At 32.2% G+C, this 24,544-nt stretch overlaps 2 protein-coding genes and 2 pseudogenes across 3 annotated transcripts; 1 reads left to right on the forward strand and 3 right to left on the reverse strand.

The window, feature by feature from the left end:
- Window positions 1–164: 164 nt before the first annotated feature.
- LOC117126137 lies at window positions 165–4,944 on the reverse strand (annotated as a pseudogene).
- A 1,545-nt stretch (window positions 4,945–6,489) lies between these two features.
- Window positions 6,490–12,441, reverse strand: LOC117126163. 2 transcript variants are annotated; one of them, XM_033273599.1, is made up of 11 exons: window positions 10,638–12,441; window positions 9,538–10,407; window positions 8,890–9,327; window positions 8,408–8,809; window positions 8,277–8,324; window positions 8,107–8,190; window positions 7,941–8,024; window positions 7,635–7,852; window positions 7,475–7,556; window positions 6,925–7,362; window positions 6,490–6,805 (listed from the first exon to the last, which is right to left on the reverse strand). In XM_033273599.1, the coding sequence occupies exons 1-11, from the start codon at window positions 10,740–10,742 to the stop codon at window positions 6,656–6,658; spliced, it is 2,919 nt and encodes a 972-aa protein (XP_033129490.1). In that variant the 5' UTR covers window positions 10,743–12,441; the 3' UTR covers window positions 6,490–6,655. The 2 variants fall into 2 exon arrangements, with proteins under 2 accessions (XP_033129490.1, XP_033129491.1); XM_033273600.1 differs by having other exon boundaries at window positions 6,513–6,805; window positions 6,936–7,362.
- Window positions 12,442–14,800: 2,359 nt separating this feature from the next.
- LOC103874259 lies at window positions 14,801–18,938 on the reverse strand (annotated as a pseudogene).
- Window positions 18,939–22,912: 3,974 nt separating this feature from the next.
- On the forward strand, window positions 22,913–24,517 carry LOC103874800. The gene is made up of 2 exons (XM_033273555.1): window positions 22,913–23,442; window positions 23,503–24,517. The coding sequence occupies exons 1-2, from the start codon at window positions 22,913–22,915 to the stop codon at window positions 24,515–24,517; spliced, it is 1,545 nt and encodes a 514-aa protein (XP_033129446.1).
- The last annotated feature ends 27 nt before the right edge of the window (window positions 24,518–24,544 follow it).

The following is a 24,544-nucleotide window of genomic DNA, read 5'->3' on the forward strand; positions in this document are numbered from 1 at the left end:
CTTTATCACCGTCGTCCACATCGTCTTCTGTATCCTCTTCTTCTTGTTGTTCCTCTTCTTCTTGTGGCTGTTCCTATTTAAAAAAAAAAAAGATTACATATTCTTAATGATTTATAATTCTTATAACGGTTTTCAATTTAAAAGGGTTATAAATAAGCTTACTTTCATTGACTTCTGGCGTCATCCTCTTGGTGTTGTTCCTCTTCCTCTTGTGTCCCTGTCCCTATTTCAATAAAAGGATTACATATTTATAATGATTTATAAATTTAAAACGATTGTTGTTCAGTTTTTAAAAGATTTATAAATCAGCGTTACTCATTGGTTTCCGGATTTTCACTCTCTTTATCACCATCGTCCACATCGTCTTCTGTATCATCTTCTTGTTGTTGTTCCTCTTCTTCTGTGGTTGTTCCTATTTTAAAAAAAAATTACATATTTTTAATGATTTATAATTCTATAACGGTTTTCAATTTATAAAGTGTATAAATAAGCTTACTTCATTGACTTCGACTTCTACATCATCTTCATCTTGATGTCCTACTTCACGTGGAGGTCTTACACCATTCTTCTTTCTCTAATATTACAAGAAAAAAAACTAGCTTAGCAATTTCGAATTTAATAACAACATTATAAAATATCAAAATAAAATAACCTTAGCGATTCCTTTCTTTTGGCATCTATATAAACTCCTAAAACTTCATTTTCGTCAAGTTCATAATCGGCATTCTGTCCATTTACCTGAAATATTATATGTGAGCTCACACACATTGTATTAAGAATATGAAGACGTTATAGATAGCAAACCTTGGTTTTTGGTGGCGGCTCAGTTTCTTTTGACTTCTCAGTTTCCTGTTACAAGTTAGAAGCATATGAATCTTTTTTGTCATTTACAACACGAAACAAATATAGAAAGTAGTTTACCTTCACAGTTTCTCCACGAATGTTCAAAAGACCTTCAAGGTACTTCACTCTTTCTTCAAGAGACACTACCTTATTATTGAGGAATTCAATCTTTTCTTGATCAGTTGCATCAATCCCAGGAACAGAATTATTTTTCGTCCACTTCAGCTTCAGCAACGGCAATGTCGACACTTCTATTGAGCCAATCTTGTCTCTTCAAACGATATCCTCTTTTGACAAGATCAACAACTCTTCCAAATTCACAGTCAACATCTTCAACCAAGTCGCTATGCAATCCGGGATCTCCAAGGATACATTTGACATCAATCTGACAAGTGTTTGCATATGATCAAACAATCGGTAAAAGAAGAATGCAAAGACTAAAACAGTTTTATAAAACATTATAAACGGTTACCTTCTCCATTTGGTCGAATCTGTTAACCTCCTCAATAGTAAGCGCTTTGGTTTCTTTCCAATGCAAGCACAAGGGAAACTGAATTCCATCATCGCTAATACCAAAGAATGTGCCTAGTTGATTCACAGAAGATAACGCCCAGAGCTGAAGCGCATATATAAAGCCACAAATCGCGTATTGATTATTCTCCGTCAGCTTTGCATAGGTAAAGCTCTTCACTTCTTTCAGTAAATAATCAAAGGCCAAATTCCCCCAGGGATACTTGCAAAACTCTTTGAAATTTCTAGCTCTAAGCAGACGCTCTTCTGGAATACTTGTCACCGGATTGCTTGCCATCAATATCCCTTCCACAAGGATTGTAGCTCCCAATCTTAATCTCTGATCAGCAGTAAGCTCTTTACTCTTTTCGACAAGAAGCTTAAGCAAGGTGTTTAGAGTTTTGATTCTTGTTCATCCATGGATCTTTCTTCTTCTTTTTGTTGCTGGAAGTCTCGGCTTCATCTTCATCTTTATCAACAACACAAGGCAGACCCGTTGTCAAGTGGAATTCTCTTAGAGAAAACCTCATTAGTTGTTCTCCAAAAGTAAACCACAAACCCTTCTCGCCTATATCATTCTCCTTAAGAGTAAGTGATGAATCAAATGCCTTGAAAACACCATAAGCTTCTGCTTCCTTCCCATCTTAATTACCGGAGCCAGAATGAATCTTCAAGCTTCTTGAATTCTTTGCCCAAAGGGTTTCAACTTTACCAACCAACTTCAGATTGGAGCGCTTGTTAATTCTTTGCAATACGACTCCTTTTGTACCAGTTTCGGAGATTCTTTTTGGCAAAGCAATCTTGCCATTAGACTCACTCATCGTTTCACCTGAAACAATTCAAAATGGCAATGTCAAAGATATGTTTTATAATGACTTATAAAGGTTTTGTTTATCAACACTTGTAAATCATAATAGATCATTCTAAAATCGATTAACCACATCAAAAACGAAAGAACTAGCAATGAAATATATCGCAAATGACAGAGTGAGAAGAAGAATCGCTAAGAAGAACCAATAACATTACCGGAGTTAAGAGAAATCGATGGTGAAAAGTAAGTTTTTGTAACCAAAGAATGTAGAACGGCGGAGTATAAATAGAGATCAAAAGATGCGCTTCAGCTCTGTATCAGAAGAGACGCGAACGGAGGAAGGCGATGAAAAGTCCCGACTTTTTACCCTAATTCGTGACGTTTTATTTTTTTTACACTAAGGCCCAATTTCGATTATCAATGTTTAAGGCCCAAGTTTATTTATGGTTTAATGCTTAGAAAACGGTTTTATAACTATTATAGATTAACAAGCTTCTGCAAATATTTATATGCTTTTTAAAAAATTTTATTAACCCTTATAAATTATTATATAGAGATTCATAAGTCTTTATTAATTATTGTCAAAATTTGTAAATCATTTTATTACAGATTATAAATCTTTAAAATTGTTTATAGGTCTTTATATATTACCTTATTTTATAAATCTTCATAAAACCTTATAAGCCCTTCAAAATAATTGTCAAAATTTTATATAGATTTAGAAGCCCTTGTAAACTATTTATTGCTCTTATAAACTACACATATTTGTAAGTCTTTATAAATTATTTATAGGCTTTTATAAATCATAATCTACATTTTACCTCGTGGAATCTCTTGAGGGTCTATGATTGGAGTGGCTACATCATCCATCAATCTTCTGATTCATGAGGTAATGGTAACTCCTTTCCCTACACATCATTAGTAAAAATATATAGTTTAAAGATAAGAAAAGAAGCCTATGAGAACACATATATAGGTGATAGTCTAAAACTTACATATATGGTTTCATGGTTTTGTGGTTTCAGCCTCAGTGGCTTCTAAAACAGAAGTGTTTCTGTGTCTCTCGAAGAGGATGTGATTTCTGTGGCATCATCATTCACCTTATCCTCTTCATTGGATTCTAAAACAAGTGTGATACTAGGGCTCTCTTGATCGGATCTGATTTTGGTGGCATCATCATTCAACGTATCATCTTCATCGGTGGCAAGTGTGTTACTAGGACTATCTTGACCGGGTGATTGGTGTGCCAGCATTATTTCAAATTCTCTCTGCAAAAATGGTGTAGGAAGATTTAAATTGCACCAAAAATGAATACAATTATGTGTGAGAAATACCTCATGTGCGCGAATCCAACTACCACCACCTAGCCACTCCATTGACAGCCTAATCTCAGTATAATTAAAACCGCATCCTCTTTTGTGGCAGCGAAATACACTTTGTATTTGTTTTCAAGGAGAATTTCCGTCACTCGACCTTTGCGCCACCCATGGGTAACAACCACTTCAACATAGTCGTTCAGACTGTACTCTGCACAAAGATCTCGAGGAGGAGATGGCCTTATTTTGCAAATATCAACTATTAAATGTTTTCTCTTCCGCTTCATCACTCGAATTTTGTGAGATTGTACATCTTTTGATCAGAAATTTTCTTCTATCATCTCCTTGTTTCCGAACTTCTGTAATTACCAATGCTCGGACCCAATTTTTTCCTTTTCACTTTCACTAATTTCACGGGTCATTTCCACCAACTTCCCTCTCGTAAACATGTGTTGACTCAATACCTTCAATTCCAAAACAATCATATATAAGCTAAAGCCCTCAAACATTCAAAATTTTATAACTTAAAACATACAAAAAAAAACAATACCTTGTTTTTTGCTTTTGACCCATTTGGAGCCGATCCAATCAGCATGAGGTCTCAGTTGGCTTCTGATGAATCTCATTATGTCTGGTGGATCATCAAAGTAAACCAAAAAACTACCATCTGGCCTTTCAACTACGATACACCAGTCCCCAACCATTATTAAAATAAGCATCCACCACCGACCCTTCCTTGAATACGACACCCTCATTCAGACACTCTGGCGGGACTGGCCGAATAAAACTTTTTCAATAGTTTCCTTCAAAGGACTTACACCATCTTCGTTGAACATAGTTTTGTAACTAACCCGAAGCTTTTTTCCTGTTACTCTCGTCGGATTTTTGCTCGAGGATAGCTCTATACCAAGAACCTCTGAACCCATCTTCTTGAATAGATACTTCTACTTCACAATCTTTGGCAATAGACAAAAGTTTTCCTTTTTTCTTCAAATTATTTTCATCTTCCTGAGGAGAATCGGAAATGCAGATCACAAAAAAAAAATCAAGAAAAGAAAGAAACTAGGTGAATTAAGATCAAATGAACGACATGCATCCAAGAAACTGAAACAAATTGAGATTTTAGATAAATCAATTAGGTTCCATACAAAAATTCATTCGATTTTGGAGTGTATATACAAAAGCAGATAGGAATTTCAATTTGATCTAAATTGAATATAAAAAATCAGAGAATACAGTGAATGTTCTTGAATAACTTTTGCTAAATTCGATTCAAGTTGAATTGGAACTGAAACTGAAACAGATTGAGATTTTAAGTCAATCAATTAGGTTTCAAACAAAAATTCAATTCAATTTAGATTGTTGATTCAAAATGAAGATAAACTCAATTACCTTTTGCCACGATAATGATTCAAAATGGGGAAGATTGTTGTGTTGATTCTTCTTCTTGAAATTTACGGACATAGAGAAACGATGAAGAAATGATAGAAAACAAGAAAGCAAAAAAAAAAACGTGTCATAGTGAAGAAGATGAAGACGTGTCGCGTGAGAAGAGTTAAATTTACTGTTTTGCCATCCCTTTTGGTAAATGATAAAAAAACAGATAAATCGTTGAGGTCATGATGGTCGAACACGGGTTTCTGTAAATTGAAATTTAAGCAACCTCACTTACCACTAGACCATATTACTTACTCGTTATGATTAGCACGTATACTCATAATGTTGCTTACATATCATCATTTTTGTATATAAACTGATTTAGAAGCCTTTATAAATTACTTTTTTTTTATAGATTTATAAGTCTTTATAACTTTTAAATTCCCCTTATATATCCTCGTATTGGTGTTTACATATCATTATTTTTGATATAATATTTGTAAACTGATTTAGAAGCCTTTATAATTACTTTTTTATAGATTTATAAGTCTTTATAACTTTTAAATTCCCCTTTATATATCCTCGTATTGGTGTTTACATATCATTATTTTTGATAATAATTTTGTAAACTGATTTAGAAGATTTAGATTTATAAGTCATTATTTTAATTCTCCTTTATATATCCTCGTATTGGTGTTTACATATCATTATTTTGTTATAATATTTGTAAACTGATTTAGAAGCCTTTATAAATTACTTTTTTTATAGATTTATAAGTCTTTATAACTTTTAAATTCCCCTTTATATATCCTCGTATTGGTGTTTACATATCATTATTTTTGTATATAATATTTGTAAACTGATTTAGAAGCCTTTATAAATTACTTTTTTTATAGATTTATAAGTCTTTATAACTTTTAAATTCCCCTTTATATATCCTCGTATTGGTGTTTACATATCATTATTTTTGTATATAATATTTGTAAACTGATTTAGAAGCCTTTATAAATTACTTTTTTTATAGATTTATAAGTCATTATAACTTTTAAATTCTCCTTTATATATCCTCGTATTGGTGTTTACATATCATTATTTTTGTATATAATATTTGTAAACTGATTTAGAAGCCTTTATAAATTACTTTTTTTATAGATTTATAAGTCTTTATAACTTTTAAATTTCCCTTTATATATCCTCGTATTGGTGTTTACATATCATTATTTTTGTATATAATATTTGTAAACTGATTTAGAAGCCTTTATAAATTACTTTTTTTATAGATTTATAAGTCTTTATAACTTTTAAATTTCCCTTTATATATCCTAAACTCGATTGATTTTACAAGAGGTAAAAAACAAGTTTTGTTTTTTATCTTATATAATTTATATGCCTTATACATTATTTTATACAGATTTATAAATCATTTTGGTTGTTTATACAACTTTATAAACCTTAATTCTTTTTTGTTTTATGAACTGATGAGCTCTTGAAAAACGATTTATAAATCTTTATAACTTTTATATACTCCTTTATATATCGTAAATTCATTTGTAATAAACCATTTTGTTTTGATTTTATAAGAGGTTATAAACTATTTGTAATAATGTGTTATAAAGCTACTGAAATACAAATTTACCATTGAACTTTCTAAATTTAAGGAAAACCATAAATCCAAGTCATAAACTCATAATACTCAGAATTCTACAAACAAAGTTTACCAAACACGCATAAAACAGATAGTTGTTCACACATAACTATAAGCAAGCTATAAAGTTTTTGTTCATTCCCACATTAGTATTCATTGTAATTCCGAGAAGATATCAACCGCCAACTTTTCTCGGATGATTGCAATTTTTTCTTCACTCAGCTTTGTCAAATCCACTATACGCATTGCATGGCACTCTATCAGCTTCAATGCATAAACTCCACTGTCTTCTATTTTAAGAACCTTAAACAAATATGTTTTAGTAATATATTAGCAGATAAATTATAATATAAGTTATTTGATCTGAAGAACCTGGATACAAATCTACCATAAAGATTTATAAGCGGTTATAAAGATGTTACCTGTGGGAAACCTTCAGATACAATTTTTATCGAGAACTTGCTTGTATCCATGCTGACATCTTTGAAGAAGTAGCGAATCATGAATGGGAGAGCCATCGCATATGCATTAACGTAAGGGACCAAACTCGCATCTGTGAACTTCATTGCTGCACAATTGAATGCTGTGATATTTCTCTTCTCCAAGTTGATTACAACTCCAAGCCAATACTTCTCTGCTACTGCAATGGCCGAATAGAGGAAGTTGATATTCTTCTCTATGTTGTACTTGTCAAAGCCTGCTCCAAATTGGAAACCTTTCTTGTCATCTAAAAACTCATCATAAAACTCATCTATTTCTTCAAGAAACTTCACTCCAACAACTAAGGCAGTTTTGTTCAGAAACAAATCTGGATTGTTTATCTGTCTCAGTTTCAGCAACTCAAAACCTGCTTCAATATGCTGAAACAAAAAAAAAACAAATACTCAGAATAGCGATCATATAGTTTTATAAAGAAGATTAATATAAATTTATAAGGGATTATAAAGAATTTTTGTTCACATATAGTCTAACCGTTTTTGAAAGTTTTTTTCCCGGAGTTTCAATATCCGAAAACCACTTTGCGTTTACTATCTCTTGATTGATTCTCAGCTTCCTACATTGGACACTCATACTTTTTTATGTAGATATCTAGTTTCATGAAATATATAGCTTCTTATAAAATAAAACTTACTTTCTTTTGTTTGACATTTTCCATTCTCTCATTTTTTCTTTTCTTGTTTTATCAACTGGCTCAAAGGGATGAAGAATCGGATGTTTCTTCCTTGCTCCTGTAAACGGTGGTTGTGTATGAATGGATGGTATTTGACCTCTTTCACTTCTTCTTAGCGGAACATTATCTGTATCAGCTTTAAACTTCTTTTGAAGTGGAGGCTCAACATCTTCGTTTACCTACAGAACAAAAAAAATAGTCCCCTTTTTACAAAGGATTATTAAGTCTATAAAATAAATCAATACTCATAAAGTTTGGAAAACAAACCTGGCTGTGTTGTTGTACCAATCTCTTTTTTATTTTCATTAGAGGTTGGAAAACAGGAATCTCATAAACATCTCTCATAAGAACCTGATTCATGCAAATCGTTTTTATATAATTGTTTAAGAGACCTTAACGATCATGAAATAGTTTATAAAGCTTTATAAAATACCTCATTTGTACCCTTTCCACTATGACTTTCTTGGGAAAGGAGATCAAACTTAGGAGACGTAAATGTTGGATTAGGCGATGAAACCTTCAGACAAAATATTTGAAAATTAGATGTTTATGCTATATACATTAAACTTTTACAAGGCCTTATAAAATATATTAATTTTGTACCCTTGTATCAAAGTTTGGAGTATTGAATGTTGGAGTAGGCGACGTAACCTACAAAAGAAATAAGAAATTCAATTTGCCTATCACTAAATTAAAAAATTTATAAACCTTTATATCCTGTTTTAGATTCATACCTGCGACGTTTGTTTCAAGCAACTTTCTGATTCAAGTTTTTCTGTGTCTTCGTCTTGAGTGATTTTTTGTGTAGTCTCAATTTCCCCAAGAATATTCTCTTCTTCCCTTTGATGCTCTGTACCAGATTTTGCTTCTTCATCACATATCTCTTTTTCATTTTCATCATCCAGTGCACTTCTTCCATCGCCAGAGTTTGCTTCTTCAGCAATTGTATCTTCAGAGTTTGCTGCTTCAGCAATTGTATCTTCTTCATTTTCATCATCTGGTGCATTTTTTTTATCATCAGAGTTTGCTTCTTCATTAATTGTATCTTCTTCATTTTCATAATCTTGTGCACTTCTTCTATCACCAGAACTAGCTCCATTTTCACAATCTTCTTTGTTTGGTGAACTGTCGTTAAACTTCAAAAAAACAAGTGAAATCATTAGAGAGGAATAACACGCGAAATTTGATAAGTAATTGGTAAAATTGAATTGGTTACCTTAACTCCTAAAACATTCTGGATCATTACTACTCGCTTATCCAAATCACGAACCATTTGGATTAGCTTATCAAGTTTCTCGCTGTTAGACATGGAATGATTTTTATCTTTTCTTTGCTCCTTATCCTTTTGATACTCTTCATCTTTATTTTCCTCTTCATCTGTCTTTTCCTCTTCATCTTTCTTTTCCTCTTCATCTTCATTATGGTTCAGATCTTCACCATGCTCTGCATCTTCGTCTTTTGTCTTGCGTTGTTGACCTATATCTTCTGTTGCAACAAACATATCCACAAAACCTTTCTCCCAATCGCTTCTCCTCATTTTGTATCCTTGTTGAACTAGTTTCACAACACTGTGAAAGTCAGCATCGTCACTATGTGTTGCCCCCACCAAATGTTTGTATTCCTCAGCCAATCCAATCACTGTGCTAACCTCAACCTGTAGAATAAATAAAACATATCTATGTAAACCTCTTATATATTAATTTATATAGTCCTTATAAAAGTACATTTATAATCTTGTATAAACACATGTCAAATTTACAATCCTACAAGACACCGATTTGTGGACCTTTTCAAGGAGTCCCTAGAAATCCACTTTTCAAACAATACAATACGAATATATTTATATACGCTTATAAAAACTCACATTGTTTATCTTCTCCAGCTCTAACACTTCAGCTATTGTCGGAGTTCTTGTTGAGTCCCAATGTAGACACAACGGATCAGAAGAAGAGGATGTCTCGCATGGCTTTCCCAAAGATTTACCAAGCACATTCACTGATGACATTGCCCACAGATTTATGGCTAGCGCAAAACCACTCACTTCATAACTATCTCCTGTCCAGGAACTTGCACTCAAACTTTTTACACTTCTCATCAAGATTCTATAAGCAGTTTTACCCCAAGCAATCTTGTGTGAGCGATAGTTCATATAACGCTGCAACCTGTCTCTCGGGATTTTAGAACTCGGATTTTCTGCCATAATTACCGCTTCTGTGAGTATTGCTGTTCCAAGGGATAATCTTTCTAGTGTTGGCATGCTTCGTGCTTTCTTTTTAAACATTTCATATAACGTTCTCACCGTAAACTTATCAATCTTGCCCAGCATCCAAATGTATGGCTTCTTCATTATTTTGAACAGCGGCTCTGTTATTGTCTGATCTTCCTCACAACGTAAGCCTGTTGTCAGATGAAATTCCCTTAGTGAAAACCTCATAGGCTGGTCCGAGAAAGTAAACCAGAGATCCTCTCCTTGCGTCAATACTCTTCGCTGCATTAGAAAATGGAACAACTCTTCTGAAAATTGAACCCTATTCCTTTTAACCAACTTCAAAATGCTCCCAATGTGAGAGTTCTCTATGAAAGAAAACTCTTCTTTTCCTAATATATCTTCCACCTTCTCGATATAATCAATCTTTGAGTGATGGATTATCGCTTTGGGATTATCTGGTGTTTCTACAGCTTCATAAACCCTCCCAGGCAATTTCAAGGTTGTGCAAAACTCGTTGCTATCCAACTGCAATACAAGACAACACTTCTTGAGTTCACGCATTTTATAATTACTTGAAACCCACATTTATAAAGGCTTATAATTTTTCAAAAAAACTCAATGTTCACTATCGATACTATTTCTCTTAGATCTAACTAGAAACATGACAATCCTCAACCAATGTTCTTCTATTTTCTTATAACAGAAATAACAAATTCAAAAAATGACTTGAAACAAACAATAATTTAGGTACTTACTTGTAGAGAATCGTGAAGATAAGAATCATGAATAGGAGAATCGTGAAGAGGAGAATCGTGTATAGGAGAATCGTGTAGAGGAGAATCGTGAGGAGTAGACGACATTTTTTGAGATGAAATTTTGAATCGTATAGTCTGATTGTTATTCGTCGTCACCGGATGCTCTTTCCAGAGAGACGGCGTGACTAGTGAGAGAGAAGACCTTTTGTCGTCGCCGTTGCTAGAATCGCCGTCGTAGCTCTGTAATCTCGTCGCCTTCGATGGCGAGCTAGAGAGATTCGAGAGAAAAGGTTAAAATTGCGAGGGTTATTATTGTCTTTCGGCTACTAAACAATTAGGTATTTGTGAAAATGTCCTCCTCCTGAGTGTAAATTTGAAAAGGGGTACTCAACAAAGTGTAAATGTATAATTTCCCCTTTAAAGTTACATTTATGAATTTTGGAAGTAAAATTAGTTGCAATTTGGTTTTTCATAAAAAAAAATTGAACAGTTTTATTACAAATTTGAAAAAAATATGTTATACCAAAAATATATATGAGAATACAAAATTTATTATCCTGAACATGGTTCTCTTACAAAGTTATCAAATGTTTAGACTTGGAATAATGATTTAGGGTATAAGGATTGATAGGATATTAGTGTCACGTGATACACATGAGTTTTTATTATAAGGTATATGCCAGTATATATAGATTTATGTTTTCGATATTATAATGTGACATTTTCTGTAAATGGAGAAAGATAGAAAAACGTGATAAATATATATTTTAATTTTGAAATTAACTATACCAAACTGAGCATAAATCATAACTAACCGATTTCAAATAATTTGCTTTGATATTATATATCGGATCCATTAAGATTAGGTGTATTAAAAGGAAAAAAAAATTAAAAGCCAAATAAGAACATTTATTATGATATATAGTTAGAGAAATATAAGATAGGACAAAAAATAATAATTAGTTACTAATAGGTGCAAAAATCTTTTTAAGTAGATTTTTTTGTATGATCTATACTATTAAAAGAAAAGAACTCTTAAAAAATTTACTTACACAATATTGTTGGACATTTTCATTAGACAATTAATATTTTATTCTTACCTTAAATTTAGACTAATAATATATTATCTTAAATTTCTCTAACAATAATATAGTCAATACTTTTATTTTAAATCTTATGGAAACTTTAGAAAATCTTAAATAATATCTCATTTTCAAACTAAAATCAAATCCTCGTGTTGCTCTTCAATAATAAAGCGATGGAATATTGCTATTCATATGGATATCCTTAACCGAGCAATAACAAAAATTTAATCACCTACGAATAAATTATTTGTTGTTTATTCTAATCTTATATATTAAAACAGAAGTCACAACCTTGATTCATGTGTGATTTTTTTAAAAATGGACCTAATGGACCTATTCATAGAAATTCATACTATATTTTAATTCAGACTAATAATAAATATAATTTTAAAAATATTTTAATCATAGTATCTTTTGATATCTTTTCATTTTAAATATAAATATATTTATTTTAAAATTCTAACAAATCTGTTTAAGAAGATTTTTGCAAGATCGTCATTTTTGAAATTATATTTAAATATTTTCACTAATTTCGAAATTAGTTTAAAATATTATTATACATTAATATATTCAGTTATATAAAATGAAAAATAAAAAAATCTATAATATTTTAGTTATTATATAATCATAATCAATCATATTAAATTAAAATTATTATATTGAGATAAATATAATAAAATTGTATTAAATTTATATATTTATATATTTTATTTTCGTAATTATAAAATATTTATGTTCAAAAATAAAATCTAATATGTTGGTAAGATGGGTTAACATTATCAAACTATATAATACATGTATAAAAATTAACATGTATTTTTTTAAAGTTAATAATATAAAATCTTTGTAACTACTTTAATCATAATATATTTTCATTTTAAATATAATATATATGTATATATTATATTTTAAAATTTTAATAAATTTGTGTAATATTTAAACAATAACTTAATGTATTTTAAGTTATCGTTTAGAAACGAAAATAAATAAATTATATCCTATTTTATCTACTTTTATAGTCATGATCCTGTTAAAATATAATTATTATACTAAAATAAATATGATAAAATTATATTTAATTGATAAATTTATAAATTTTATTTTCATAAATATAAAACTATTTATTTAAAATATAATATGATGATAGAACGACTTAAAATTAACAAACTATATAATACATATCTAAAAATTAACATATCTTACACTTTTATATATACAATAATAAATTACCTAAAATGAATAAGCATAAAAATATTGGTAAAAAGAAATCCAGTTTTAAAATACGGGTCAGAATTTAGCATAAATTAAATACAAAATATTTTTTAAATATATTTTCTCATGAATATATTAATTTGCTTAATAACTAAATGCAAATACAATAAGATAAATATATAATAAGAAGCGGCAAATACATAAGGTTTAAACAATTAATTACTTATAACATGTAAATTATAAAATTATTGTATTTGAAATAATTATATAAATATTTAAGTACATGATTAACTTTAAAAATATATACCACTTATGTTTTAAAACAATAATTTATGTATAGAAAAGTGAAAACAAACACCCGTGCGGTTGCACGGGTCAAAATCTAGTTTAATCTATTAAATTCATACCAGTCAAGTAATCTTATTTCTAATATACTGTATGATTACCATTGGTTTGAGAACAAGTTCAGCGCCGCGTCCTGACCAGATGATACAAGTCGTGACAGTATAATTTTTTTCATTTAGTTGCAGAGATCAAATTATTTGTTTATGAAGACAAGCTTCAAAATGCCGAGAAAAACAACGGCACCTTTCCCTGGAATCAACAACAATGATTATGAGCTTTAGTGACTGATTTTCTCTCTCCACCATATTGTTTATGTAATACGTTCAACCTTGATTAAGAGGTTTGAATATCCTTTACACCAATTTAACCCGGGCTATTGTCCTTCTAATCTTATTGATATACACATCAAGTGTAAACTAGAAGCAACCAAATACAAACCAAATGGGGAATAGCTAATTCAAAATATTAACCATTTATTTAATAAATACAGAATATACTAATAATATATATATTTATGGGGTACAAATCAAAATATTAACCATTTATTAAATAATTATTTAATATTTAATAACAGGACCTATTGATATAGGTGTGGTCCAACTACTTTAATAAAATAGATTAAAACCTTTTATTAATTATTTAAGAGAAATATTATACAAAAAAAAATACAAATATGACTAAAAATCACAAATATAAAAATTAAATTTCTAAAAAAATGTAAACCAAACATACCCGTCCTTAAAAGGGCGGGGTTCTCTCTTAATAGAATAGATTATCAACTTATTAAATTTCTAATTTTGGATTATGTATTTTAAGCACAGATTTTTGAAAGGTTATAGTTATATAAGTTCTAATCGTTCACCCCTATTTTTTTGTTGTTGTTTGTTGCAAATCTTCTCAACAGTTAAGGAAACATATAAATACTAGAGCAAATCCGCCCTACGGGCGGGCGTGTGAATAAACTAATAAAAAAATTATGTATTAATTTTCAATTTATTTTAACTAAAAATAGCATTAAGATTCATAATTATTTTACAACAATTTTATCTATTTATTTTATTATTCATTTTAGAAATTTTAATAATACATTCAACATAGCATCAATAGAATCCTACAGTTATATGTTTTTTTTTATTTTCATACATTTTAACAAAACAGTTATTACTATTATCCTATTTAATTTGTACACTACATATTAATCTCAGATCTCAAAGTTTATAAGAAAAAATCGAATAATCATTCATGATACATCTTGTACTTGAGTTATCGATTTGGTTTACAGAGTTAATATAAGTCTGTGAATGTCTTGTTGTCAAAAAAAAAAAGATACATCTTGTACTTTATCATGAATTCATTAGCAGAAGGTGGTTTATAAATTGAAGCTTTTTAAATTATTTACATTTTTGTATAAATACAAATCTTGAGTTAAGTGTTTTGTATTCAAGTTTACAAATCTTGGGTTAAGTGTTTTCTATTCAAGTTGGATGTTTGTAAACTTGATAGTATTTGGCCATATATAGATTGGTTACGTTCTGTAACTTAATGCGTATAGATGTAGGTTACATACTATGTTGTTACATAAAAATGCTGTCACGATATCAAATGTGAATAAGAGGACTCTCCTTTACAATTGCTAAGTGTTCTTGACAGATGTGCAGAGCTATCAACATTTATTGGAAAACAGAGAAAAAGACATGATAAAAATTTTGAAATTGATAAAATAAAATCTGGTCTGAGAGTTGGACTAATTATAAAGACATTGTGTAGCCATATACCACTTCAGAGACCATCCCCGATTATCCATCGTTTACAAAAAATATCAAGCTCCTCTCCTGTTCATTTTGTGATTGCAGCTGATCCATTGATACATTTTTCTGCATTGAATCTTCCCTCTTACAGTTAATACATGTCTCAAGGTTGTAATCAAAATTCATATAACATGTAGTTATAAAGTAACCTCAGGTACGTCTGATGCACTCTTTGTTGAGTTCAATAGCATCTATTTCTTCTTGGTCTTCCTCTTCCTCGTCTTCTTCTTGTTCCGCAGCAGAAGCTTCACACTTTGCAAAACTAACCCACACCGCCACACCTTGTAATGCTTTGTGCGGTCCAATAGTCGATCATATAAAGCTCGTGTCCTCTCTGATTCTCCTTCTGATATCTCAAAATCTATGTACGCCTGCCACACCAAAAAAAAATTAAAATTTCAATGATCCAAGCGATTCAAGTCCGAGGATTATTTTACTTTTTTGAATCTATTGGACTGAATATTTTACCATCTATAGCAGTTAGGGCATGTCAAGTGCTGGCTGAGATATTGCAAGCTCAAAGGTAGTTCTAGCTAGTTCAGTCTCATCAAGAGACCTCTCTAGCTCAGCGTATTTGCTCCAAGCATAGCAATTCTCTGGAGACCACTCAAGATAAAGCTCATAAAGCTTTCTACATCTATCTATGTTTCCCAGCTGGAGCTCAATCTCAATGTAGTTCTTGAATATCTGTTTACGGAAGAAAAATATAACCAAAAATAAGTACATTAAATGAAAGCAATGAAACATATAACGTTCAAACACATTTCATGCTTACTTTATCTTTTGGAGCTTTCCCAATAGCGTTTGTTTCCTCATATATGCCGAGCACTGGCGAGATTCAATAGCCAGATTTCAAACTGAGCAGCAAGCAACCATATTTTGGCAAAGGAAAATTTGGAGTGTGGGATAAGCTTAAGACATTCTATGTAATGTTTGGTAAGATGAATACAGACAGTCAGACTAAACTGCTAGGGTGAAACACAAATGAAAGTAACTTCACAAGTTTCAGAATAGGTAGGCTTTGGCGTACCTGTATACATCTCGTGTACGCTCCACATCTTCCGTTTTAATCTCTTTATACAATGCATAGTTAATCCTACACCAATTAGTTATATCAGTGTCACTGTTTCAGTAAATCGCAGATCAAAATATGCTAATAAAAGACAAACAACCAACAATAGCTTTCCACATAGTGCAACAATCTATTTCAAAAGATTAATTGTGACATGAATGTGCAGCTTAAAACTCAATAAGAGCTAATACTGACTAAGTCAACCAAACCCAAACCCCATATTAACCTTCTTATGCGTAGCATGGTCGACATCTTACGCAAACCATGAACCCAACATTCTAAAATAATTCTGCATTATTGTCAAAATCGCAGAACCAAATATGCTAATAAAAGACAAATAATAATAGCTTTCACTGTTAAAGAAACTAATTATGCAAACCATGATCAAACTCTAACAACTCAGTTTAAAGAATTAACCTTCTTATTCAACGCATGATTCACATAACTACGTAATAAGTAAACATTCTAATTCTAGCTAAATCAATTATGCATTATTTCCAAAACCAAACTGAAAAAGAATAAACTCACCAGAGATAGATGTGTGTTTGCCAGTATCGTTTCTCTTCAGGAGATGGAATATTAGCAATAGCCATCTCATAAATCTCTCTTATCCTATATTTGTTCCCCACAGTTTCTTCAAGCATAGCGTAATCAAACCAAGAATCATAGTTCAAAGGGTTCTTCCTCACTTCATCTTCATACTGAAACCTCCTATTCCCAGCAATGGCGTCCTCAATCCCTTCCTTATCACCATACTGTTTCTCAAACGCCACAAACTTTTTATACAAATCCTAAACTCTCCCTGTAGGAATATGATCAAAAGCAAACTTGTAGATAAACCTAGCACGTTCCGGCTCCTTGCATCGCTCTTCAAACTCAGCTAACGCCACAAAGAGTGTCTCGGCTTCTTCATCGTCCGCAAGCTTCTCAGTGGCGCGGCGTTCGTACACGTACTGCTCGCTCCAAGAGGGCTGATTACTAACCGAAAGTAATCAGTATCTATATATATAAAGAACAGTTAATGTATACATCTTACCCTAATCATCCATCTAGAACCAAAATATCTGATGTTCTGAACCCAACTAAAAACCTGCACAAACAGTCACAAAGGCTCTCAAAGTTCAGATTTTTAAGTGAAAGAAACGGCAAAGAGAGTAATGTTAACCCAATTAATGATAGATTACACAAACTCAACAAAGGCAATCTACCAGTGAAATAAATATTAATTAAGCTCTATGAATCGTAAACCTAAAAGGTTAAATCACATGATTGAGAAGAACGAACATTGATATGCCCAGCACATACACATTTTGGGATAATAATTTTGAAATTAATCAAACTGAGAACCTCTTAAGGCGACGAAGGGAGGCGAAAGAGAAATTTTCTGAAACTGTCGAGGGAAGAGAAGAGAAAACAAAAGAAGAAGATGAGATTTCGATTCGATTAGTCGGACCGTTTTAGATAGCGTAAGGAAGTTCAGACATCGTCTTTCCGTCGCACGAAGAAGAGAGACGATCGTCATCTACCAGGGCCGGCTACAGGATCCAAATTAACAGCCCAACACGCAATAAACAATGAAAGCCCATCCCGAATTGGATTAAATGAAACGATGTGTTTCATTGGTCGGACACGTGTCGTCCTCTCGTGCAACGAATTTCCTAGCTGGATGCTGACGTAGCACGCCCAGGAGAGAGTAAACTCTCTTTTATATAATTAGATTGTTATATCCTAGTGGAAGTTAGTGGGACAACTTCAAACTAGACTCACAAGTTAAAATATATGGAGTGAAACACCATTTTTATCAACTAGTGATATCTACTATGGATTCGTACGTTAACTAATTCATTAAACGGGGTTGGGACCATTGTCATTGTCGACTATCCTACAAGCCAAAAATAATTTCTATGGTGGAACATTTAACCACGCCTAAATCGTCAAGAAATATCTTGGAGAAATTGCTAAAAATGATCAAAACTTGATTTTGAATACAAAGGTGTATCCCAAATTTAATCAAATGCATAAGTAATTCAAAAGTCTTCTAAAAAAAATATTCTCATGTATTAGATCTTAAAAGTAATTAATAAATTTTATTAAAAGAGATAAAAATCAAAATCATGTATTAATAAACATTTCTAAATGATGGAAATTTAGTTTTACTAAAATTGAATTATTTTTAACATAGATGAGTGAATGTAGATTGAGCTATATGTTTGAGATTTGGTAACATATGTTATAGTATTGTTGGTATTCTTAGAGTTATATTTTGAAATCTTTTTTTTTTAGTTTGACGTATATGTGTTTAGTGACTATCTGATAACTTGATTTAAACATTTTTTAAGTTTCTGTTAATTTTGAGGAAGTGTTTTTTGCTTAGTTATTTGATTAGAGGGTCTGAAAGACTTCCAAAAATCTTTGGTTTATAGTTTAATAACATAGGTTATAGTATTGTTAGTATTTAGTGTTAGATTTTGGAATCTTAACTTAAAAAAAAAGCCAAATAAGAGCATTTATTATGATATATAGTTAGAGAAATATAAGGTAGGATCAAAAATAATAATTAGTTACTAATAGGTGCAACAATCTTTTTAAGTAGATTTTTTTGGTATGATTCTGTTTTAGTAGTATACATTAGGTTAAGACCTGCGCCTTGCGCGGGATGAACATTATATATATATAAATTATTTCATATATTATATGTTTATAACATATTATAAAATAATAAATATATATTGAATAATTAAAAAGTCATTATCTACTACTTATATAATTAAATTGGTGCAAACATATAAAAATACATAAATATAACAGAAAACGATATTGTCAATATTTTTTCAATTTTTTATCAAAAAAATGTTCAACGTAAATTTCAAAATTAAGATATTTATGTATTTTTATATGGCATATAGTTTAATTTAAAATGATACATATATTTATATATCTTTTATTTTTGATACTTATTAAATGAGACTTTCAACTTATATTATTTTTTAATTATTTGTATCATGTCATAACAAAAAATTTAAATCATCGATCCCAAAATTTGGATGTGAAACTTTTAACAGTTTTAGTAATTTATACTTTTTTTTTAAATTCAAAATATAATATATATATATATATATAATTTTTTTAAATTTTTATTATATGGTTACTTGATTGTTTAATTTATTTAAATAGCTTAAAATTAAACAAATATATATATTATAATACACACTTATTTTTATCAAATCTTTATTATTCAAAATCATTAATTATGATATACACTTTAGCCACATTAGGCAATTCCGTAATCTTATTTAAGGAAATAATGAAGCACATTAATAATGTATTTATTATGGTTTAATAAAAAGTTTATTATATATTTAGATGGACCAACCTATTTTTCTAAGGATTCTAAGAATCATTTTAGTGATGACACATGGCTACAAAAAAATGTTGCAATGCTTCTCAAATAATATATAGGGGATTATCAACTTATCAAATTTCTAATTTTGGATTATGTATTTCAAGCACAGATTTTTGAAAGGTTTTAGTTATATAAATTCTATTCGTTCACCCCTAATTTTTTGTTGTTGTTGTTTGTTGCAAATCTTCTCAAAAGTTAAGGAAACATATATAAATTGTTATTTCCTAGTGGAAGTTAGTGGGGCAACTTCAAACTAGATTCACATGTTAAAACATTTTTTTTATGATTAATCAGGAAGGTGATCTGGCGGCTGTGGCCAACCGACTAATCCCCCTGAGTCCAGAACCAGCCTGCGTCTGTACTCTCAAGGGGTCTAAATCATTCCGTGGCCAGTGCGTATCAAACCTGGGTCTGTATTGGGGTTTTTGCTTCTTCAAGACCACCAGGCCAACTTGCGCTGGTTATCACATGTTAAAACATATGGAGAGTGAAACACCATTTTTATCAACTACTGATGCCTACAATATATGGATTCGTACGTTAACGAATTCCTTAAATGGGGCCATTTCATTGTCGACTATCCTAAAAGCCAAAAATTGACCACTATTCATTTATATGGTGGAACATTTAACCATGCCTAAATCGTGAATAAATACCTTCTTGTAATTTATTTTACAGGCTGGATGATGTTGGGACCGAGAATCAATGATGTTTGAAAACTATGGTTTTAAATAAAGTAATTATGTCACCGTTTTGGACAGTAAATAGGAGTAGTTTAAAGTAGTTAGACCTTGGAACAGTCAATAGTTTGGCTGAATACATGCTTCTGATTTCTGAAATGATGTTTAATAAGCTCTTTGCTTCTATCAGTACATATGTATCAAAAAAGTTCCAAGAGTGTCGTGGTTCAAGATATTTTAAAAAAACTTATAAAATTTATGGCCTGATTCTTGAATAGTAATTGACCGGCTATATAGCGCTTAGACGATAGGTGACTTGGGCCAAGTAAATAGACGTGTTGGCTCCGTGTTTTGATTATTCTTTTCGTGTTCTATGGCCCTCTCTTCGAAGAGTTAAAAATGAATGTTAAGCTGAATGACAGAATGTAAAGTTAAAAAAAAAACATGTGACTAAGAAAATTTTGGAAAATACTATTTGCTTGAACTAAATAATAACTTCCGGAAAAATACACAGATATTTTTAGCAAATCGAATATTACATGAACTACTAAACTCTTCACGCTAACATAGTAATGAACATTAATCTGATAAATTGATGGACACAAACGGTGTTAATTTGTAAACATGTAATGTAACCAACACAAACTTATAAATCGGATATTACTCTATTCTTAATTTAGAAACAACATTGTATATTTTCTCCCTCTCGCTAGTAATTTCTTTTTGTAAATTTATCATCTTTCCCATTTTTTTTTCTTTTTGTAAAAGGGCTTACTAGTTTTCTTTTCCTAAAAAAGTGTTGATTTGAGATTTTTAGGGCATTGTGGTGGTGGTGGTGTGTGAGTTTGTCAAAAAAAAAAGGGCATTGTGGTGGAAATCTAAATCGGTTTATCTTTCCCAATTTGGTACAATTATTTATAGTTTTCGCCTCCTTAATCCCGTAGACTGTGTACTAATTCGAGTGTCAGAATTTCTAAGAAAATACACCATTATCGTGATGTCAAGATCTTCACATGTTTATCTTCAAACAATATCAGTATACAACCTCACCGATTCACCATTGTCGTCCCAGTTCACAATATCTTCAAACAATATTAGAAGGAATACCTTTTTTTTCTGAACTAATGAAGTATTAAATTTGTTCAAAAAAAAAAACTAATGAAGTATTAAAAAGGAAAGAAGCAACAATCAGATCGTGAACAAGTAGAAAGGACGACCGAAACGATATATCACGACCATATGTATTTCCTCGTCGTATAATAGGAACCCTTCTCAAAAACAGAAGAACATTGCTTAGTGGAAATGAGTGGGGCAACTTCAAACTAGATTCACATGTTAAAACATACGGAGTGAAACGCCATTTTTGTCAACAAGTGATATTAATATGGATTCGTACGTTAACTAATTCATTAAACGGGGTTATGGGGCGATTGTCATTGTCGACTATCCTACAAGCCAAAAAGAATTTCTATGGTGGAACATTTAACCACGCCTAAATAGTGAAGAAATATCTTCTCGTAATAATTGTTTTTATTAATTAAGTTATACACAGGGGCGGACCGAGAACTTTACATAATATGACGTACACAGTGTAATTTATATATAGGTTAGAGATGTGTTAATAAATTTAAATTAGTTACTAAAGAAAAAAATAAAAATGAGTGTGGGGTCTGTGCCACACCCCCTTCTCACCTGGATCCGCCTCTGGTTATACAGTATATACTTATAACCTAAAACTAATTGATGATAAGTAAACTGGTTTATTTTTAAAAATATTATTTTTAATCCATTTCAATTTTGATGTGTGATTTTGTCCTTAATACAACTGTTTTAGATGATGATTATTTGACCATTAATTTCATAATATTTGAGTTAAGATCAATGGATTAACTTTGAACTGAATCGATCTATATATAATCGGATTGGATAACATGGATCGATTGGACTCGAATCTATCTTATTAAAACAGAAATATTGTGTTGGATTCAACTTGTTTCTAGGTAAGGTTTTAATTAAAGGAAGATGTAATATTCAAAAGTCCAACGTTCATTTATAAAATAGTTCGGTACATTAGATTTTCTACATTTATCATCGTTCGCTATCTAAGTTAATAGTAATAATTTTTTCTCTCTAAAAACGGCGATGATATTGGCGACTAGGGTTTGATGATTTTATGAAGATGGAATCCGGGAATTCGAGCAGGGGATTGGGTGGACTCGATCTATGGTGATCACAACAAGGATTATGGGAATCAAGGCTTTTATTTGGCTCGATTTGGGAGAGATACGGGAATCGAAAAGGGGATCTGTGGGAGTTTAAGGAAATCGAATATCTGGGTCCAAGGGCGATGGAGTCTGGACGCAATTGAGATTGATCTCAGGATCTTTACAGGTTGTATTTTAGATCGCGATTCTTTTATTTCCTTTTCATACCTTATGGAGATGGGGCTGTTTTACCTTACGGAGGCTTGGGTGCATTGGTATCTGTGGGGATCGAGATCAGAAAGTATCAAATTACAGAGATACGGCTTAATTGTGGAATATTTGGTGTTTGAATATATGGGAATTTGGGGTCAATATAAGGGGATGACAGAAGTGTTTTTTTGGGGATATCACTGGTTCATTCCTCATTCGTTTCATGCTTAAAGTTTTCTTTTTCTTCCTGATTATCATGATGCAGAGCCAGCTCTTGTGCCACGGTGAGGAGATGAGGAATGGTGAGGGCATGCGCAAAAGACTGAAGATTTCGGTGGCGCATTTTGATAACTCCGCCTTGATCAAAACCTACTCCAAGACTTTGATCGGGAGATGTATGAATCCGGAGGAGCAGGAAACGAAGGCGTTGTTCTCAAATCTTCCAAAGATTTGGAAATTGGAGGAGAGGGTTACGGGAACCGATTTGGGCTTTGGCAAATTCCAGTTTGACTTCCAGACGGAGGAGGAACTTGAAGCGGTCTTGATGCAGCAGCCTTACCATTTCGACTATTGGATGCTGGCTTTGGCAAGGTGGCAACCTAAACAGTCAAACTCTTTCCCCTCCGAGATCATGTTTTGGATAAGAGTCATTGGAGTCCCGCTTGAGTTTAGGATGGTCCCGACATTTGAGAGCAATGTGGGAGCCTTGGAGAGAGTGGTTGTGGTTGATGTGAAGTATAATAGAGTTCAAGTAGTGCTTGACGCGTTCAAGGAGCTGTGTCTTGAGTAAGCGGCAGTCTCTCTGCGGTATGAAAAGTTATTCGGCCACTGCAAGCTATGTGCTAGTCTTTGTCACAAGGAGGAGCTATGCCCTTTAGACGACAATAATTTAAAGTCGAGCCCAGAGAGAAGAAGGGAGCTTAGAGAAGGCAATGGAGCGTGGACAGATGGTACGAAACATGAGGATCGAGCTCGTAGTTATAAGGGTGTGGTCATCAACGGGCAACCAGGTCAACAGAACAAAGAAAGAGACAGCCGGGAAAACTATGGGAAAGGAAAGGGTAAGGCGGTTGATGTAGTAGATTCTAAGTGGGTCAAGGTAGCTGAGAAGGGATCTAGGAAGCCTTCTACCTACTATGGCAGTTATAGAGGAGATGGTGAGGGCTTTCGGTACAGAAACACGCGGAGGGATGAGGAGAGAAGTGGAGGCACACGTGGGGGAGTTGGTGAACAAGAGATACGTACCAGACCTTCTTCGAATCAACCAAGAGAGTTTCATTATCAGAGGACTCCAGCTTCTGCAGTTAGGGAGGAAGGGGAGATCAAGGGCACTGGAGATGATGCAGCAACTGATGAGTTTCAACTTGAACTAGCTAAGACGCAGGCGGAAGGATCAGAGGCGATAATTGACACTACTGAGGAGGAGATGGGTTTACTCAAGCTCAAGGGAGTGATGGAGCAACATGAGGACATAGCAGCTGACATTGATATGGAAATAGAGGCTATTCATGCTTCCATATTGGAGAATGGTGGGGATGTGGAGGTAGAGGAAGAGTTTCAGACTCTCTCGGAGGAGGAAGCTGAGCAAGTGGCTGAGGTTGATGGGGAAGAGGAATTGGTGAGTGGTGAGGTTGATAGCAACAATGAAACGGTAGCAGATGACATGGCGATGAGACATAGTAACCGCAGGAGGCTGCTCAAACCCAGCACTGCGGGTAGCAACAAGATGAGGATGGCAAGCTCGCTTCTCTCTCCACGCAAACGTGCTGCAGCTAAGGTGGGAACTCGTCAGGGTGATGGTGGTAAGCTGTCGGAAAGAAAGGGGCCTTCAAACCCGAAGTCAACGAACCTCAAGTTTTAAGATTATGGATCAAGACCTATTTAAAGT

This window comes from Brassica rapa, chromosome A06 (assembly GCF_000309985.2).
Source record: "Brassica rapa cultivar Chiifu-401-42 chromosome A06, CAAS_Brap_v3.01, whole genome shotgun sequence".
In the NCBI taxonomy this organism is placed as follows: domain Eukaryota; kingdom Viridiplantae; phylum Streptophyta; class Magnoliopsida; order Brassicales; family Brassicaceae; genus Brassica; species Brassica rapa.

Bases quoted from the DNA above. Each gene is read 5' to 3' on its own strand.
- LOC117126163 (XM_033273599.1), bottom strand. From the start codon at position 10,742: ATGTCGTCTACTCCTCACGATTCTCCTCTACACGATTCTCCTATACAC. The intron at 8,191-8,276 runs GTACAAAATTAA...TTTTGTCTGAAG, and splicing joins CTCCAAACTTTGATACAAGG to GTTTCATCGCCTAATCCAAC. The intron at 6,806-6,924 runs GTAACATCTTTA...TATTTGTTTAAG, and splicing joins TATCTGAAGGTTTCCCACAG to GTTCTTAAAATAGAAGACAG.
- LOC103874800 (XM_033273555.1), top strand. From the start codon at position 22,913: ATGATGCAGAGCCAGCTCTTGTGCCACGGTGAGGAGATGAGGAATGGT. The intron at 23,443-23,502 runs GTAAGCGGCAGT...GCTATGTGCTAG, and splicing joins TTCAAGGAGCTGTGTCTTGA to TCTTTGTCACAAGGAGGAGC.